General features: G+C 44.8%; 1 protein-coding gene across 1 annotated transcript in view; it reads right to left on the minus strand.

Moving 5' to 3' along the window:
* Positions 1-20,597, minus strand: part of DNAH8 (dynein axonemal heavy chain 8) — a 525,323-nt gene that overhangs the window by 409,357 nt on the left and 95,369 nt on the right. The window contains exons 12-14 of the mRNA XM_026649503.1: positions 19,953-20,150; positions 7,165-7,241; positions 6,515-6,614 (exon numbers count right to left, since the gene is read on the minus strand). Coding sequence (XP_026505288.1) covers positions 6,515-6,614; positions 7,165-7,241; positions 19,953-20,150 — 375 coding nt within the window. The remainder of the gene's footprint in view (positions 1-6,514; positions 6,615-7,164; positions 7,242-19,952; positions 20,151-20,597) is intronic.

Genomic DNA, 20,597 nt, shown 5'->3' on the forward strand with positions numbered 1-20,597 from the left:
TGGCCAGATACAACTTCTTATAGACAAGGCACAGGCCTCAAAGGCCTGCCTTGTTGCCACCTCAAGGAAGTAGGAATGTCAGGCCCTGTGGGTCTTGAAGCCTGGTCCGCAGTGGCCCTGTGAATCTTCATGCTCCAGTCCTCCACCCAGCAGCTAACAGACAGCAGCTGGGACTGGGATTCATGGAGCCCAACTGGGACACTAGCCCCACCCCCACATGCTGATTAGACGAGCTCCAATGCTTCTGGATTTAAGCTAGAAGAGGAAACAGGAAGTTGTCTGTACAACTGGGCTTCACCCTGCCACAGACTGCTGGTCTGGTGTTTATCTGCTCCTGCCTTCTGATCCTGACCTTCTGGTATCCTGACTTGGCCTGACTCTTGGTAACTGCCTCCTAGTTCCTGCCCTCCGGTTGGTCCCTTGATTCTGATATCCTGGTATTCCACCCAACCTGATTGCTGGTAATTGGCTTCTGGTCCCTGGACCCATGCCTGACACTAACTTCTAGTTCAGGCCACCCAGGCCCCAGCCCTGATAACCAGGTTTTGGAGCTGGCAGGATCCTATAACTGGTTTCTGCCAGGGATATCATCTCATCTATTGCAGCCTTTCTCATCGATCTGTTCAATGACAGCAGCCTGAGAAAGATCTGCTGGATAGAAACCTGTGAGAAGGCCTTTCAGACCCTGAAGGATCACCTCTGTGGGGAGCTTGCTTTCTACAGCTCAGACTTCACCAAGGAATTCCTCCTACAAATTGATACCTCAGAAGGTGAGTTGGGGGCTGGCTTATCCCAGGTGGTCAATGGCAAGGAACTCTCCCTGAGCCACAAACAGTTCCTAAGAGAGAAGGCTTTCTCCGTTATAGAAAAAGAGAGCTAAGCAGTGAAATGGGCAATACAGCCACTCCAATATTACCTTCTCAGCAGTAAATTAATCCTTGTCACTGATCACACCCCTGTACGGTGGATGCAGGACTACATAAACATACACTAGATACCTTTTAGTTCATGGCAGCAACATCTACATCGGGGAGTTAGAGCGTGTGGCAAATGGCCAACGCTATTGTGATGGGTCCAGCACTTTTCCTTGGTGTGGTGGGTCAGGGTGCCAGCCCTGCCCCTATTCTTGGGCTCCGCTAGTGCCCTGGAGGGGGAGAGAAGGAGAGCAGGGAAGGGACCCAGGTCTGCCCCTTATTCTGCTCCCAGCCCCTTCAGCTTCACAGGCTTCTTACCCTCTTTCCCCTTGGGCAGGGTTTCTCTCAGTCCTCTGTACTGGGGGAGTCCCTCTGCCCTGCTTGGGCAGGATCTCCCTTCCCCAGTACTCTGATTCTCTGGTCAACACCAATACACCTCCAAACTACAGTCAGCTCTCCTTCCCTCCTCCTATCTGACTGAAGCAGGGGGGTTTATTAGGTCTTGGGCAGGGCCTTAATTGGCTCCAGGTGCTCTAATTAACCTGTAGTAACCTCGCCTTAGTCCACAGGGAAAAAACGGTTACTTACCTCTCGTAACTGTTGTTCTTTGATATGTGTTGCTCATGTCCATTCCAGTAGGTGTGTGCACACCGCGTGCACGATTGCCGGAAAGCTTTTCCCCTAGCGGTACCTGTCGGGTCAGCTGTGGAGACCCCTAGAGTGGTGCCTTTATGGCGGTGTATATATGTCCCTGCCGACCAAGGGACACCAAGACCTGTTTAGGAGGGTGGCAGTTAACCTTAACCTCCAGGCAGAGGAGGTTATAGAGGACTCGGATCCGATGGTGGACCTCCTCACTCCCAAGGGTCCTTCTAGAGTGGCCTTGCCCCTCATAAGGACAATTCAGAACACCACGAAGGTGCTCTGGCAAACCCCGGCCTCTATACCACCAAGGGCTAAAGGTTTCAAGAGATGCTACTTTGTGCCGCAAAAGGGCTATGAGCACCTTTTTACCCACCCCCAGCCGGGGAATCTGGTGGTTGATGCGGCAAACCACAAGGAGCGGCAAGGACAGCCATGCCCTGCACCTAAGTCACAGGATGCCAAGAAGCTGGATCTCTTTGGCCGTAAAGTCTATTCGACTGGTGGGCCCCAGCTTCAAGTAGCGAATCAGCAGGCAGTGCTTAGCCGATACGCTTTTAATTCCTGGAGCTCGTTGGCTAAGTTCCAGGAGTTAATCCCGGCCAATTCTCGCAAGGAGTTTGGCTCGCTCCTTGAGGAGGGTAGAATGGTGTCTAGGACCGCCCTCCAGGCAGCACTGGATGCGGCAGACTCTGCAGCTCGAACCATGGCCACCGCCATTGCAATGAGGCGCAGTGTGAGGCTCCAGGTTTTGGGTATCCCATCGGAGGTCCAGAACATCAAACAGGACCTCCCCTTTGACTGCGAGGACCTGTTCGCTCAAAACAGACACATGCCTGCATAGCCTAAAGGACTCTCGGGCTACACACCCCAGCGCCTCAGAGAAAGCCCTTTAGACCTCAGCGCCTGTCCCACTTCTACCCTGGGCCTCCTAGACGAGATCCATCAAGGAGAAGGGGCAGGAATAATAGGAGGCGCCCACTGCAATCCTCCTCGGTCCAAGGCCAGGGTTCAGCCAAACAGCCCTCTGGCCCCAAGTCTAACCGCCTCGTCCAGCGAGGAGGAGGAAGAGGTTCCTGGGACAGGGTCTTCCTGCCCCTCCGGTTCTCTGGAGGTTGAGTCAGGTATCTCGGAGCTCCCCGTGACCAGAGGCTCAGGTGCCACCGACGTTGGTGGAGGAGGGGCCTGTGGCAGCTCAGCAGCCCTGGTCTCATACGGGGTCCTCAGGGGCGCTAGGGGTGTAGCATACCAGCGATGTCACTGATGGAGGGACACGGGGGGCCGACACTACCAATACCGGCCTGGATCCCTGACCCTGAGCCTGGTGGTAGGCCCAAGGCGTCCAAAAGGGCCATTGTACTGGGCCCTGCCACTGGGGTGGCCAAGTGATGGCTGATGTCGGTTGTTCCACTGGCTATGGTGCCAGGATTGGTCCCAGGACCAGGAGCAGTGGTGGCTGTGTCGGGAGACAGAAGATTCGGCATCTGACTCTGACGAGTATTCTGTACCCGACCACAGGGGAGCGGAGCCCGACGGTGCCAACGAGCAGTACTGGGGAGACGATGATGAATCAACAGCAGTGCCACCATTGGTGCCACGAAGGATGTCAGAGCTGCCCGCGGTGCTGGGCACAACACCGCAGCCAGTGCCGTCACTGGCGGTGCCTGAGTTTGCGAAGCCAGGCCCCGCACCTGCGGGGCCAGGTACTGCGCCGTCATGGCAATGAGGTCTCGAGCTGCCTCATATGTATCCGGAGTGAAGGGGAGGTCAAGCTCTTCCTCCAAATCATCCCGGGTAGGGGAGTCCATTCTCGCCTGACTCAACGGCTCTGCCACTGGGGCCGGAGTCAACGGTGCCAATTCTTGAGGACCAGACCGAGGTTGTCCCGCTGGAGGACGCACCCCACTGGAATCCCTCCTCGGCTTCTTGCCAGGGGAACGTTCCCTGTCTCGTTTCTTTTTCTTATGCGGCATCGGGGACTGTGAATGGTGCCACCTGGTGGCACTGGCCTTGCGGGCTGGGGAATGGTGCCGGTGCTCCCTGGCGGAGTCCTTCCTCGGTGCCAGGACATCCCGCACCGAGGCCCATGCCCTGCACACCAAGGATGCTGGTGTTGGCTCTAGCTGTGGCTGAAGGGCCGACTCCATCAGGAGGAGCTTAAGACGATAGTTCTGCTCCCTCTTAGTCCTGGGTCTGAAGCGCCTGCAAATAGGGCATTTATCTGTCTGATGGTCCTCCCCGAGGCACTTGAGATGGGCAGCGTGTGGATCCCTTGTAAGCATAGGTTTCGCACACCTCTCGCACACCTTAAACCCCTGCAACTGAGGCATGCCCTGGCACCGGGGAGAGTAGAACGGGGGAAGCCACCGAAGTAAGCTAAACTGATCTACAACTATTAACAACTAACTAACGACTACTTACACAAAAACAAGGGAACCACTAGGTAAGGCACTTGCAGATGCAAGAGACTGAGCTGTTCCAACGACCATCACGGGCGGTAAGAAGGAATTGAGCAGGCAGCAGGTCGGCAGGGACATATATACACCGTCATAAAGGCGCCACTCTAGGGGTCTCCACAGCCGACACGACGGGTACCGCTAGGGGAAAAGTTTTCCGGCAATCGTGCATGTGGCGCGCACACACCTATTTGAATGCACATGAGCAATCACTCGAAGAAGAATAAGGCTCTGATCATCCTGGGACTTATACATCTCCCGTCTATCACTCTCCTGCTGCCCTCCAGCCCTGCTGTATCACAAGTGCTACACATTACAGCATCATGCAGTTCATACCCCCATGGACTGGTCTGTGGCACCATGTACACAAATCTTTAATCTCATTTTGAATAGGGATTTAGGCACTTAGGCATCTTAATCCCATTGACTGTCAATGGGATTTTGGCTCATAACTGCCTAAATCCCCTTTGAAAGTGAGATTTAGGCTACTAAATCAGATAGGCATTGCAATGCTGAGCACAGCACACCTACATATCTTTAAAAATCTGGGCCTAAATCTAGAATACTACGATGCCTTAAATTTATCTGGGCCCCTTCTGGAGACTGATCTCAGGGAGAATATTCAGATGATGCATTTCCACTATGCTGGGAGTCAAAGAAAGAATATCATATCCCTGACTCTAGAAATGGAGCAGTAATTAAATAATTAATTTAAAGTTTACCCTAATTTGCAGACAGTGCTAGGGAAGAGAACAGTACTGACAGAGGCATCATGTCTCATCTTGGTACCAAATGCAATCTCCCTGAGAGTAAAGGGGATTCAGTCTCATCATAAACCCTCATTTCCCAGTACCATATACCAAACCAGTACCAGAGTTGGGAGTGTTAGTATCTGTTAGTAAATATTAACTCTTTTAGTCCTTTTCTTTCTGTATATTTGATTCATTTATATATCCACTATTTTCTAGAATCTTTATGATATTAAAAAAGAGTATGTTGAATTCTAAGGCCCAGAACACTGGTCCTTGACTGATAAGTAATCCTATTCAGGAATTCTGTGTGTTAGACTGTATCTAATAATCCGTGGCAACTCCATGTCTATAGACCTGTAGATAGTCTTGTTATTGTACATGTTTCCTATTAGAGAATCAACAGGGAAGAATGATTCTGGGGGAAGAAAACCCCCCTGAAAGATATTATCTTGAAGTCCTCTCAGCTGTAAATAATTATGCCTTCACACATAAATCAGGTAAATTGAGAATATATAGAAATTACATCAGAATATATGTATTTTATGGCAAAAAGGTTTTCTTTGTTTAAAAACCCTATATAATGACACTGGTGTTAGAATTAGTTGAGGGATGAAACTGCGCATCCCTCCGGTTGCAGTGAAGAAGAGACACAGACCCAGTTCTTTATCACATCAAAGGGTGGTAATGTATCTATTCTTTGTATGTTTTGTATAGTGCTGTACTAATCTCTGATTAATAATCTTTGATTAAATAATTCCAATTGAGCCTGTTATTTGACAATCTTGAATCATCATTAACTCAGACACGCAACAGAACAGTATCAGTAGAAAGCATACACTGACCAAATGGGCACTGATAACAAAAATCTCCAATGCCTCTGTACACACCACTTCCAATATTTCTGGTTGTGGGGAGTACTACGCATGCAGTCCATGCTCTCTTTTGTGCCAAAGCAGAGAAGGAAGGAAGTCTTGCTCCCTGCATGGCTACATTACAGATAAGTAAAATCTGGCCCTACTTGATCATATTCGATGTTTTCTAGGCTTGCACAAACTAGGGATGGACTTCCCTACCCCCAATTCTCTACTGGGAAGCTCTTTTTGATTCATAAATAGTTTGCCTTAAAACAATCAAAGAGCTAACCAGTGACACTAATTTAATAGTTATAACCAGTCTGTGTAGTGGATAATAGTTTACTCAATTAGACACCTACAGCCTGATTCTCATTTGCACTGCTTTAGTCATGTAAAGGGGCCAGATGTAAATATAAAGTGGGATGTAAATATAATTAAAGCCCTTTTACACTGTCAGAACAGTATAAAGTGGCCTTGTGTAAACGATAATTAGATTTATAAACATCATGTTATACCTAGGCAAAATACGTTGGACAGCTAATGTGGTCTTGTGTTTTAATAGCTGATGTGTAAAACCAAGGTATGGTTATTGCTAAATGATTACATATTTTCATTTTGCCAACCTACGTAATAATAGTATAATGTTTTGGTGTGTTTTAAATTGCAAAATTTTCATGAGGGAGCATTCCCCCAGATGTGCTTAGAAAGGAAAAGTGTGCTCACATTTAGACCGGATGTTTTCTTCGGTAGGATGCAGGAAGAAGTATAATAAATCAAGACTAATAAAATAGGCTAAAAAATAAACTAGGAACTCTTTAGATTAGAATATATTTAAATATTGGAGATTTTATACTTACACACTATTTGAAATGTCTAATTACACAAAAAAGAATTACCTTTTTAGTAGCTTCAAGTTCTGCTATGTAATGCTGAAGAATAAGTCCAACAGTATGTGCTATTTCCTGCTGAAGACATGGCATATTCAGCTTCTGAAACCTATATTAGATTATAATCAAATACAAGAAATTAGAGTGATTTCCTTTAAATAATGTCTCTGCAGATCTAATAACCTACGCTGGAACTTTGGGATATATAAAGTTATATGAGCATTATGCAAAAACTAGAGTGTGACAAAAAAAATTGCCCAAAGGATAATTCTAGCCAAACCTGTCTGACATTATCATTAAACTAAGAAATAGAGGAATGTTTAAAATATGCTAGAAAACCAGTATTCATCCATGGGCTTTCAAAGTTTGCATGGTCCATAAAGACACAAATACACTGTACTAGACTAGGTCATTCATTTTTAAATTAACATTACTACACCTCTACCCCGATATAACGTGATCCGATATAACACGAATTCGGATATAACATGGTAAAGCAGTGCTCCGGGGGGGCGGGGCTGCGCACTCCGGTAGATCAAAGCAGGTTCGATATAACGCGGTTTCACCTATAAGGCGGTAAGATTTTTTGGCTCCCGAGGACAGCGTTATATCGAGGTAGAGGTGTACTTAAAAATATTTGTAAGCATAATTGCCATTACCTTTGAAGTAGCTGAACTGAATGCTGTGAAGACAAAATTCTTCCAAAACAAGTATTCATAAATGTCTGTATCTGCACCTAAGACAAATATGAGTATTTCCAGCTATATTAAATTTTATGTGACTAATGACTAGTAATTTACATATTTCTGTATTAATTTACTATAGCTTTCCTAGATGTTTAATAAGAGTATTTTACAAAAAAATATACCTTCTTAATGTAATAAAAAGACACAGAAAGACCACTATGACAATCTAGAAAGAGAAAACAAGGAAGATCATGACAAGAAATCATTGCTGTTTCTATGTTGTTTCAAATCATATATATTTGCATGTTCAACATATACATAATTTTCTGTGAATATTTTCTCTGAGTATTTATTGATAGCAGAAATTGTAACAACAGTTACTCCAAAGGTGAGTTATTAATAAAATAGAGATCAACTCCTGGGTCCATGCTCCTAATGTGTGACTGGAAGTGCAACATAGGGACTTCTGGACCCCAGAGCTCATATCCTGAAGACTGCTAAGACTCAAGGGCTACAAAGCCAAGTTTATTAGCAATAATAACAGGAAAACGAGACATAAACCATACATCCAAACTGAGCTCCCTTATTAAACCCATTACTGCAGTACCTATAAGTCTTATCTACACCAAAACTCTGGTAACTTTATTATATATCATTGGGAGGGCATCCAACCTGCCCTGATCTTAAAGAGATGGCACCCGATCAACGAAGGTAATTCTAGTAGCTGGAATTCTAAAGCCATTAAACCTTCCTAAGGAGGGGCAGAGCAACTCCACTTGCTATGATAAGCAATAAACCCCTTTAAGTGCTGTGATCAGTCAGCCAACAACGTGCAGGGACATACCCAGCAAAATTGCATGAATGCTCTCTAAGCTACTTATGAACTATACAGAGAGAGACACCAGCAAACCCCCCAACCCTTGCACCCCAGAAATATACCATTTTACACAGCTCAAGACCTTCTCTTGAACAATGCAAGATCATTAATTAGTTCACCACTTCATCAAAGCATAGTGAACATGCACCAGCCTTTGTAATCTGAGCAGATTCCCCAAGCACTTTAAATAAATTCACTGGTAAGGATAAAACATTAAAATAAGCTTATTAACAACAGAAAGATAGATTTTAAGTGATTATAAGTGCTAGGCGTAAAGGATAGAGATGGTTACATGAGAAATAAAAAATAAAGACGTTTAGAATTTAGACTGCTATATCAGACTAAGCAAGATTTGAATCAAACAGTTTTTCTATGTGTTCTAAGCAAGTCATAGTTATTAATACACAGGCTGAATTCCTTGCTCAGTCTGGGACCAAACTCCACACTTCAAAGTCTTTTTCTTCCCAGTGTTTTTGTTGCCTTCATAGTAGATGTGGGAGGGGAGAGGTCCTGGCTGATGTTACAGACTCCAATTTATACCCCCCAATCCATGCGCATGGAAAGATACTGTCTCAAACATGGAGTCAGGGGTGGTATGTTCTATGTGCCCTGCTGAGACACCAGGCCTCCCTTGTCTATGTGCTTCGGAAGGGATCTAGTGGAAGAGTGGATTCTCCTTAATGGGCCATCAACCCCTGGCTGGCTAGTCCTAATGTGAATCTGTCTGGGGATGTTAGTTGCTCCCTTGTTGCCACCAAAAGGCCAGCTGTGAGCATCTCAGACTCAAAACATATTTCAGTAACACACAGAGCAAAACTTCATAACTTTACATACAATGGTAACACAATATTCAACAAGATAGTAATGTTCAACAGATCATGACTTCTCAAATGACACCTCACAAAGCATAGTAATTACACATGTCTATTCTGCTTAGGTGACTCCCAATTAGTACTTTTTGGTGGGACTTGGAGTCTACTTAAAAGAGTATTGCAGCACAACTTTCCCAAAGACTGAATCAGCTCTGGAGGCAGTGGTGATGGCATAATGCTTGGCAAAGGTATGTACCGAAGACCAAGTTGCTGCTCTACAGATGTCCAATATAGATATATTTCTTAAGAAAGCCACTGAAGGAGCCTGGGTTCTCATGGAATGAGCTGAAAGCTTACATGGAAGTAAGGTGTTAGCTACCTCGTAACCGAAATATATGCAAGCAGTTATCCGGTTAGAAAGTTTTGAGCTGATATTGCCTTCATTCTCTCTGCACAGGATACAAATAGCTGAGGTGAGGTACTAAAGAACTTCATCCCATCTATGTAAAAAAGAGAGGGCCCATCTGACGCCGAGTGTGTGAAGACTCTCTTCATGCCTATTCATGGCAAATATAGTGCCCATCTTTAAAAAAGGGAAGAAGGAGAATCCTGGAAACTACAGACCGGTCAGCCTCACCTCAGTCCCAGGAAAAATCATGGAGCAGGTCCTCAAGGAATCCATTTTGAAACACTTGGTGGAGAGGACGGTGATCAGGAACAGTCAACATGGATTCACCAAGGGCAAGTCATGCCTGAACAACCTGATTGCCTTCTATGATAAGATAACTGGCTCTGTGAATATGGGGAAATCGGTGGATGTGATATACCTTGACTTTAGCAAAGCTTTTGATACGGTCTTCCACAGTATTCTTGACAGCAAGTTAAAAAAGTATGGATTGAATGAATGGACTATAAGGTGGATAGAAAGCTGGCTAGCTCGTCAGCCTCAACGAGTAGTGATCAACGGCTCGATGTCTAGTTGGCAACCAGTATCAAGCGGAGTGCCCCAGAAGTCTGTCCTGGGGCTGGTTTTGTTCCACATCTTCATTAATGATCTGGATGATGAGATGGATTGCACCCTCAGCAAGTTCGCAGATGACACTAAGCTGAGGGGAGAGGTAGATACACTGGAGGGTAGGGATAGTGTCCAGAGTGACCTAGACAAATTGGAGGATTGGGCCAAAAGAAATCTGATGAGGTTCAACAAGGACAAGTGCAGAGTCCTGCACTTATGATGGAAGAATCCCATGCACTGCTACAGGCTGGGGACTGACTGGCTAAGCGGCAGTACTGCAGAAAAGGACTGGGGATTACAGTGGACGAGAAGCTGGATATGAGACAACAGTGTGCCCTTATTGCCAAGAAGGCTAATGCCATATTGGTCCACATTAGTAGGAGCATTACCAGCAGATCGAGGGAAGTGATTATTCCCCTCTATTCGGCACTGGTGAGGCCACATCTGGAGTATTGCATCCAGTTTTGGGCCCCCCACTACAGAAAGGATGTGAACAAATTGGAGAGAGTCCAGCAGAGGGCAATGAAAATGATTAGGGGAGTAGGACACATAATTTATGAGGGAACTGAGCTTATTTAGTCTGCAGAAAAGAAGAGTGAGGGGGGATTTGATAGCAGCCTTCAACTACCTAAAGGGGGGTTCCAAAGAGGATGGAGCTAGGCTGTTCTCAGTGGCGGCAGATGACAGAATAAGGAGCAATGGTCTCAAGTTGCAGTGTGAGAAGTCTAGACTGGATTTTAGGAAAAACTATTTCACTAGGAGGGTGGTGAAGCACTGGAATGGGTTACCTAGGGAGGTGGTGGCCATCAAATGAAATTAATAGGCAGCAGGTTTAAAACAAATAAAAGAAAGTTCTTCTTCACACAGCGCACAGTCAGCTTGTGGAACTCCTTGCCTGAGGAGGTTGTGAAGGCTAGGACTCTAACAGGGTTTAAAAGAGACCCGGATAAATTCATGGAGGTGAAGCCCATTAATGGCTATTAGCCAGGATGGGTAAGGAATGGTGTACCTAGCCTCTGTTTGTCAGAGGGTGGTGATGGACGGCAGGAGAGAGATTACTTAATCATTACCAGTTAGGTTCACTCCCTCTGGAGCACCTGGCATTGACCACTGTCGGTAGACAAGATACTGGGCTGGATGGACCTTAGGTCTGACCCAGTACAGCCATTCTTATGTTCTTATGTGGTGGAATCTCCATTCTTAGAGGTTTTTTAAGTCCCGGCTTGACAAAGCCCTGGCTGGGATGATTTAGTTGGTGTTGGTCCTGCTTTGAGCAGGGGGTTGGACTAGATGACCTCCTGAGGTCTCTTCCAACTCTAATCTTCTATGATTCTATGTGTGATTTCGGAAAACAATTAGGCAGAAGTATAGTCTGATTAAGGTGGAAATCAGAGACTACCTGACTTAGGAGTTTTAGTTGTGGTCTCATCAAGACCCTTTCTTTACAAACTATACTGCTAAATGAACCTTGATGGAACTCATAGAAAGGTCTGAAATTTTCAATTGCAACAGGTAATTCAAAATTGTAGAAAGAGACAACTGGATAGGGGAAAGTATGGCACTGGTTACACTAGTGATTATCTTCTCCATTTCTGAAGGTAAATATGTCTTGTACTTTTCAACAGCTGAAAGGAATCTACAATTTGTACTTCCATTGAACCAGCAGCTTCTAGTCCCAGGAACCTTAAGGAACCATGCTTATAGTTGCAGAATGTTCAGATTGAGGTGAAGCATCTGACCTGCCTCCTGAGACAACAGTCAAGGTTTGATTGGGAACCAAACTTGTTTTGGCTGTGTTGTTGCAATCAAAATTACTGTGGCTTGGTCCTGTCTGATCTTGATATGAACCTTTAAGAGCAATGGAGTTGGAGGATATGCATAAAAAAGACCTTTTGTCAATGCAATGAAGAAAGCATCTCCCAGAGACTGGGGATCGAGTCCCCCTCTGGACCAGAATTTCATGCACTTTGTGTTGACTGCCATGGCGAAAAGGTTGACCTCTAGAAATCTCCAAGGTAGGAGTACTTTGTTGAAGACTCAGGAGTCCAACTCCCATTTGTAATTTAGAGAGAAGTGTCTGATGAGGTTGTTTGCCAGGGTGTTTTGTATACCCAAGAGGTAAGAAGTTGAGATGACTATCTGATTATCTATGCACCAATTCCCAGTTCCAAAGATTTATCTGCTTTGGTGCAGAGTGAGGGGGGACTTGCTCTGCCCTGACAATTGATATAATATATGAAAACTATGTTGCCTGTCAGGATCTTGATGGCCTTGTTTTTGAGTAGGGAAAGAAAATGAAGCCAAGCATTCTGATCACTCTTAAATCCAATAGATTGATTTCCTGTTGTGACCATTTGCCCTCGACTGCATGAGGACTGAAAAACCTGCTCCCCATCCCAAGTGGGAAGTGTCTGATGTTAACATGACCAAAGGGGGATTCTGGTTGAACTGGAATCCTGCACGAACTTTGGACAATTTACTCCACCAGGTGAGTGACTGCATGACTCAGGTGCATACAGATGCCTGTTTGTGCAGATTGTGTTTGTTGGGTACATAAACTGTCCTAAGCCACCCCTGGAAACTTTGAAGATGCAACCTGCCATTTTGTGCCACAAAAACTGAAGTGCCATGCGTCCCAGCAATTACAGACATGTCCTTAACTGGAACTTGAGGATTGAGCTGCACTCTTTGGATAAGTTCCTTCAGAGCCAGAAGGAGGTAAGATCTACCCATTATCAAAATCAGAAATGCTTCTATAAACAGAATTTGCTGTGTAGGGAGTAATATTGAATTCTCAAGATTTACACCTGTAGGCCTAGACTTCAACATAATGAAGTTGTTATTTGAACTACCTCCTGATATAAGCAGCCCCTGGGGAGCCAGTCGTCAAGTTAGGGAAAGATAATTATTCCTAGACAACGGAGGTAGGGGCTATGATCACCATGATTTTTGAGAACACCTTTGGGATTGAAGACAGGCTGAAGGGTAGGACCTGATAGTGGTAATGATTGTGATTGAATGTAAAACAAAGAAATATTTTGTGAGAAGGATGAATCGCTATGTGGATATAGGCATTTTTGATCCTGAGGGTCGCAAACCAGTCTCTGGATTCAGGGAGGGAATTATAGCTGCTAGGGATACTACCCTGAATTTCAGATGTCTGACATGCTTCTTCAATTGTCTGAAATCTAATATCAGCCTCCAATCCCTGTTTTTCTTGGGTATCAGAAAGTATCTCGAATAGAATCCTTTTCCCCTGTGTTGAAGTGGGACTGGTGTTATGCCTCTTAGACTTAGAAGCGATGAAATCTCCTGTGTCAGCAAATGATTCTGAGAGGGATCCCTAAAGAGGGACAGAGAAGGGGGTTGGAAGGGCATGATGGAGGTAAATTGGACAATACAACCCAAACTAATGGCCTTCAATGCCCATTTGTCTGATTTTATAGTCTCCCATGCTTGATGAAACAGAGAGAGGTAGTGCCCACATGGAGGAAGGGGGGTTGTGCTTTGCAGCAGAGAAAACCTGGTCATTGGGTGGTCTGGACTCTTGGACCGAACCATCAGAACTGGCGCTTGGACAAAGTTGAAGGCTGGAATGACACAATCTAGGTAGTTGCAGGTTTTTTCTTTGAAAATCTCAACCTCTTAGCTGGTGGTTCCAGTGGCCTGCAGAAGGTGGAACAGTGAGCAGGGCAGGTTCTTTGTGCCAAAAGAGATCTGTTAAACTTCCTCTTATTTGCAGGGGTGTATATCCATAAAGATTTAAGTGTTGCCATAGAGTCCTTTAGGGTATTAAGCGAGTCATTTGTGGAATCTGCGAAAAGCTTTTGGCCATCGAAAAGTAAATCTTACATGGAAACCAGAAAACGGAAAGAAGGAAGCTCACCTCATCACTACTGTGTTGTAAATAGACCTGGCTGCAGTATCTGCAGCATCATGTGAAGCCTGCAGTGAAGTTTTTGCCAAGAGCTGACCCTCCTTTATTATGACACTGAACTGTTCTGGATGTTCCTGTAGCAAATGGTCAATAAATGCATTAAACATCTCATAGTTCAGGTAGTCATATTTTGACATCAGCACCTGGTGATTATTTTTCCTGAACTGTAATATTGCTAATGAGTAGTTCTTACAACCAAAAAGGTCTGGAGGTTTCTGGTCCTTATAAGGAATGGCTTTTTGAGTATGTTGCCTGCCCCTTTCATTGACTGGGGCGACAACAAAAGAATTTGGTGCTGGGTGACAGAATCAAGGCCAGGATTTTTTATCAGCTTGCCTGCATGTATGTGCGGGACATTGCTGGGGTTTACCAGATGGACTAAGCTAGCTCAAGGAGGGATTCAGTAATTTGCAGTGCAACCAGTGCTGAGGAAGAGCTGTGCACTATGTCCAGAAGCTTGCGATGGGAAACCCAGAATTCTTCCAGGGGAATGTGCAGGGTGTCAGCGACCCACTCATCAGGTCCCAGAAATGTTTAAAGTCATCAGCGAACAATGGCAGAGGTGGCTTTACTGCCTCATCAGGTGATGACAAAGAGATGTTTGTAAGGGGTGTAACCTCCTTGTCCATCCTTGCCTCTTTCTCCTCAAAGGTCTTCTCAGACTCTTAAAGTGGAGAGAAGGGATAGATAGTACTGGGGAATGAGGTCTTCTGTGTTCCCTATGGGACTGAGTTGAGGTCTCTCATAATTACTGGCAGTACATTGCCCATGAATCCCAGTAAGGCCAATGAGGGAGACCATAAGGCACGTGGGGAGATATCCAGTGTTGGTCATGCCAAGTCATACCATAGCAGACAGGGGTCTGGTGTCCTGTCTTTGTTGCAGCTACATTAGGGAATAACACCTCCTGGAATAAATTGGAGAGCCTTGAACAGAAAGTTCAGACACTGAGTCAGAATGCTCCTCCACATATTGATCAGAGGTAATAACTCCTTCTCACGGATAGTAGAAGATGGAGAAGAGGTAGGTCTCACAAAAACATGAGCAGTCAGCGACCCTCTTGATCTCAATACCTAGAGGTGTCCTGAGGTTACAAGGAGCGGAGATTCAAGCTCATTTTGGTATCATGAGGTCTTTCAGGTACTGGAATTCCTGCAGTACTGGGGGCACAAAAGAACTTGCTAAAAGCACTGATGATGTTACAGAAGCCATTGTGTGAGGTGCTGATGTTGGTACCAATGGGGTAAAGGATTCCACTGAATCCATTCTCTTGTCATAGCAGTCTTTCGCACTAAGCCCTTTACTACTCAGGTATGGGATTTAGTTGAAGTCTTAACGTGTTTCACAGTACCAAAGTGCTCAGAGTCTCGCTAGCAATCCTCTCAGGGCCTGAGGTCTCTGGTGACCAGATCTTATTTGATGAGGAAAAGAAGGTTACTCACCATGTACAGTAACAGGTTCTTTGAGATGGGTGTCCCTGTGGGTGCTCCACTTCAGGTGAATGTGCATCCCTGTATCTTTGATTGAAGAATTTCTGCAGCAGTGCTTGTTTGGGTTGCGCATGCGTTGTCCCCGTCTTGTGCTGTTGTTGGCAACTACCTTGCGTATGTGACCAGACCCCCCACAGTTCCTTCTCTACCATAGAGTCCAGAAATTGAACTCCAAAGTAGAGGGGAGACGGGTGGGTAGTGGAGCATCTACAGGGACATTCATCTCGAAAAACCTCAGTTACTGCACAGGGTGAATAACCTTCTCTTCTTTGAAGAGTGTCCCTGTGGGTGCTTCACTTCAGATGACTGTTGAACGGTGTCTCTCATTGGACAGAAGGGGTTTCAGCATTGCATGTGTAAGTGATGATAACACTGTAAGATCTAGCAATGTGACCAATCTTAAACCCTCATTGATTGCGGAATGTTTTGTGAACATGTGTATGGGCATCCAAGTGGCTGCTCTACTCATGTCCACGATCAGTATGTTGTTTAGGAAGGCTACTGAAGTTGATCGGGATCTGGGAAAGTGAGTTCGGATCCCCAGTAGAGGTTGCAGGTCCTTCTGTTGGTAGCAGAGATGGATGCTGTCATAACTATAAAGGGAAGGGTAACAGCCCTCCTGTGTACAATACTATAAAATCCCTCCTGGCCAGAGACTCCAAAATCCTTTTACCTGTAAAGGGTTAAGAAGCTCAGGTAACCTGGGTGACACCTGACCCAAAGGACCAATAAGGGGACAAGATACTTTCAAATCTTGGTGGGGGGAAGGCTTTTGTTTGTGCTCTTTGTTTTGGGGGAGTTCGCTCTTGGGACTAAGAGGGACCAGACATCAATCCATGCTCTCCAAATCTTTCTGAACAAGTCTCTCATATTTCAAACTTGTAAGTACAGCCAAGCAAAGCGTGTTAGTTTTATCTTTGTTTTATCAACTTGTAAATGTACCTTTTGCTAGGGTGTTTACCTCTGTTTGCTGTAACTTTGAACCTAAGGCTAGAGGGGGTTCCTCTGGGCTCTTTAAGTTTGATTACCCTGTAAAGTTATTTTCCATCCTGATTTTACAGAGATGATTTTTACCTTTTTCTTTCATTAAAAGCCTTCTTTTTAAGAACCTGATTGATTTTTCCTTTCCAAGGGGATTGATCTGGACTCACCAGGAATTGGTGGGGGGAAAGGGAAAGGAGAGGGAATGATTAATTCCTCCTTGTTTTAAGATCCAAGGGGTTTTGGATCAGTGTTCACCAGGGAGTTGGTGGAAGAGTCTCTCAAGGCTACCCAGGGAAGGGAGTTAGCCCATTGGGAGTGGTTGCAGGGGACCAGATCTAAGCTGGTAGTTAAGCTTAGAAGTTTTCATGTAGGCCCCCACATCTGTACCCTAAAGTTCAGAGTGGGGAAGGAGCCTTGACATGGTGGCAGAGCGGTGGGATCATTTTAAACCAAAAGCCAGTAAGATTTTTTTTTCTCCTTTCTAGCTGCTTTCTAGCAGAGCTGAAGGTAGATGCATATCTTATCTCATCCTTGCATGAAGGCAGAGGTGTTAAGTTTTTTTTAACAAGGGTCTTTGTTAAGAGAAGGGTTCATGCAGTGAGCAAGCAGCTGGCAAAAGGAATTTACAAGCTGAATTGTTTTTTTTTCTTTCTACCTCTCGGGTATAGCTAGTTAAAAAGTCTCTGTTAACTAAGCCAGCCCTGAGCTGAGTGCATCCCAGTTTCAGTGAACTGCAGAGGGGTGTGGCCCAGCACAAGAAAGCAGGAAAATGACTACCATTGAAGCAGCTAACAAACTAGAACTGGCTCAACTGGAAGCAACAGAAAAAGAAAACGAACATAAGAGACAGATGGAACTAAAACAATTAGAAATTAAGGCAGAGGAGGCGTCCCACAAGAGAGCTATGGAGGAGAGGGAAAGAGAGAGGAAGCATGAACTGGAATTAGCAAGGGCTAGGCCGGATATACCAGCCAACCCTAGCAACCCCGCTCCAGGTACCGCTTCCCATCCCAGAAAATTTCCCACCTACAAGGCAGGCGATGATACTGACGCCTTCTTAGAAAATTCTGAAAGGGCCTGCCTTGGGTACAGCATCACTACAGACCAGTACATGGTAGAGCTGAGGCCGCAGCTCAGTGGACTCTTAGTAGAGGTGGCGGCTGAAATGCCTAAGGAACAAATGGACAGTTATGAACTTTTTAAAAACAAGGCCAGAATCAGAATGGGGCTAACACCTGAGCATGCCCGTCGGCGGTTCAGAGCCCTAAGGTGGAAACCAGACGTGTCATTTACCCGACATGCCTACCACATTGGGAAAAATTGGGATGCCTGGATATCAGGAGCAAGTGTTAAATCTACAGAAGAGTTGCCCTTCCTAATGCAAATGGAGCAGTTTTTAGAGGGTGTTCCTGAGGAAATAGAAAGGTACATCCTAGATGGGAAGCCCAAAACTGTAACCGAGGTGGGCGAGATTGGAGCCAAATGGGTGGAGGTGGCAGAAAAGAAAAAAACTAGTAGCAATTGGAGCGAATATTAGAAGGGGCAACCCGAAACAAAACCTTACCACCGGGGACAACCCAAGGCCCCACCTACATCCCAAGGGAAACCCCAGACGCCTTCTCACCCCACCACACCAGTCTCCACCAACCAACATCGCCCCGGTGATACCTTAGCAGGGCGATGTTTTAAATGTAATGAACTGGGACATATAAAGGCCCACTGCCCCAAGAACCCCAACCGACTACAGTTCATTACACCACAATCACACCAAAGATTCCCAGGCCCAGATGCCTCTCAAATACCCTCGGAGCGAAGGGAAACCTTGAGAGTGGGCGGAAAGAAGGTTATCGCGTGGAGGGACACTGGGGCACAAGTGTCGACTATCCACCAATCCCTAGTGGACCCCAAACTCATCAACCCGGAGGTTTCGGTGACAATTCAACCCTTCATGTCACACTCTGTAACCTTGCCTACAGCCAAGTTACATGTCCAGTACAAGGGCTGATCAGGAATGTGGACTTTTGCAGTCTATGACAATTATCAGTGTTCACTAAAGTTCAGAGTGGGGAAGGAGCCTTGACAGATGCACAGAATAGTGGGTACTGATTTCAACTGCACTGACAGAGTCAGTAATGGAGTCGACATCACTGGTGGGTCAAGCCTCTCTTGGGATGGTAACAGGGAGCATCAAGCCAAGGCTCACACACTCACCTTGGTACAGTTAACGTCTGAGATGACTTATTTGAGGCACAATAGTCCCCAGGGTCCTTTGTGTAGCGCAAGAAGCCCTTCCTGGGATCTGAAGTAGTCACAGTTTGGGGCATCTTATGAGAAGGTCCTGGTGAAGGGGAGTGCCTCCTCTTCTCCCAGTGGGAAAGAGTCTTTTCAGCTTTGTGAAGGGAGTCAGACAAAGCTGTGGGAGCACTCCTCGCTGGTATAAAGTCAAATCTCAGAACTTGTGAGGGGCCAGCATTAGAAGATGCGTGGGGAGACTGCATGGATAGATATGCTGCCCGGGATGTTTGTGTTCTTTTAAGAAAAGAACAACTAGTGCTGCATTTTTCTCTGATGTGTCCCTCATCCTGGCATAACAGTCAGCGAGTATGTGGGTTGTTTGTTGGCATTGGCACCCAATTGGAGGGGCAAATGTTTAAAGCATGAGGACTTTTGTCTTTTAAAGCCAGTACCAAGCATCTCAGGCCTTGAAAAACAAAGATAGGGACAAAAAATGCAAAATAACACAAAACTACTTACTAACTATCCTAATCTAACTATTTACATTAGTGAACTACCATTTGCCAAATAAAAGATGTGAAAAAGCTCACGAGAAAAACCATAAGCAAAGTGCATGAGGACCTCCAACTCTTAGCCATGGAAGATGAGACGGAACTGAGGGAAGGTCAGGGCAGTTCCAGCCTTTAAACCCACAGCTGAAGGCACCGGTAAGCACAGGGTACTACTAGTGAAAGCTCTCCAACTCAAGTGCACTGGATGTGCACATACCTAAGTAGAACAGACATGTGCAATCACTTGAAGAAGAACCTATCTTTTCTGGCAAGAGATCAACCCAGAAAGAGATCCAACTCTTGCCCATCAGTGGGTGTCAATAATAAGGAATGTTTACAACACCCACATATTTATCTTTATCACAATGTTTGAAATATTTACCTATATTTAGAATGCTTCCTCAGATACCTTGGTAAATTTAACTACCACGGGGGGTAAATGTGCAGTTTTCAATGGTGTCCACTGTACACAGTATATAGCAAAACTTACATTTGTGAAACATTTTCCCAAAGTTAGAACAGAACTCCTATAATATTAATGGGAGCTATGAGTACACAAGAACTGGAAAACAGACACCTATATCATTGACAAAACTGTAGGCAAGTATATTCCTGCAGTTAATAATCTGTAAATAACCATAAGAAAGGCAAGAAATTTAAGGATCAGGTACATATAAAAGCTTTTGCACAAGTTGTGAAATTTGTTATTATTTTCCTAACAAACTCTACCATTCACCAAATAAAGCCAAATCATACAGTTCTTTGTCAGTCAAAACTCTCACTGAAGTCCAAGGGGTTCTGAATACGTAAAAATGATGAGATCGTGCCCTGAATAAATTACAGATAACAATGTTACTTACCTCTAAACCTTCAATTTTTGTCATGAAGTCTACAAAATCTACATCAAATTCGGTTTTTCGTGGGTCGAGAATATCGTATTGTTTCTTTTGAACACTCTGGTAGATATTTTTGAACTTTATTGCCAAAATATCTATCCCTTCAATTGTAGACATACTAAGTGCAGAAAATGTTTGTACTACAGTGATCATCTCTGTAATCTGAAATAAAGAAATATTTTTCACACTCAAATCAAATTATGAATTTATTTCAATTCATTTAGTTCACTTGTGGTGCTTCTTGTTGACAAAGGAATAATTACATCCTGGGCTAAACAGACTAGACTGAGACCAATGGCCAGTCTGCTCTGATTAGTTATTTTACTCAGAATTCCTCATCAAAATACTCACAACAAAACATTGCTCCCTCAACTTCTTACCCCAATCCTCACCATCACTCAACCTAATCTAAATTGTTTCAATATTTTTGCTCTGTTTTTCTTGGTATCTTGAGGAAGTTTTATCCACAGTTAACTTTTACATTAAATTACATTTAATATCTGAGTGATAGGGTGGGAAATGGCTCAAAAGTTGAAGTACCAACGTTTAAGATATATAAATGGGAATTTCCAAGCACAACAGACAGACCATAAGAACTAGTATATGCAC

The sequence above is a fragment of the Terrapene carolina genome, unplaced genomic scaffold, assembly GCF_002925995.2.
Source record: "Terrapene carolina triunguis isolate 2854851 unplaced genomic scaffold, T_m_triunguis-2.0 Scaffold85, whole genome shotgun sequence".
NCBI classification, from domain to species: domain Eukaryota; kingdom Metazoa; phylum Chordata; order Testudines; family Emydidae; genus Terrapene; species Terrapene triunguis.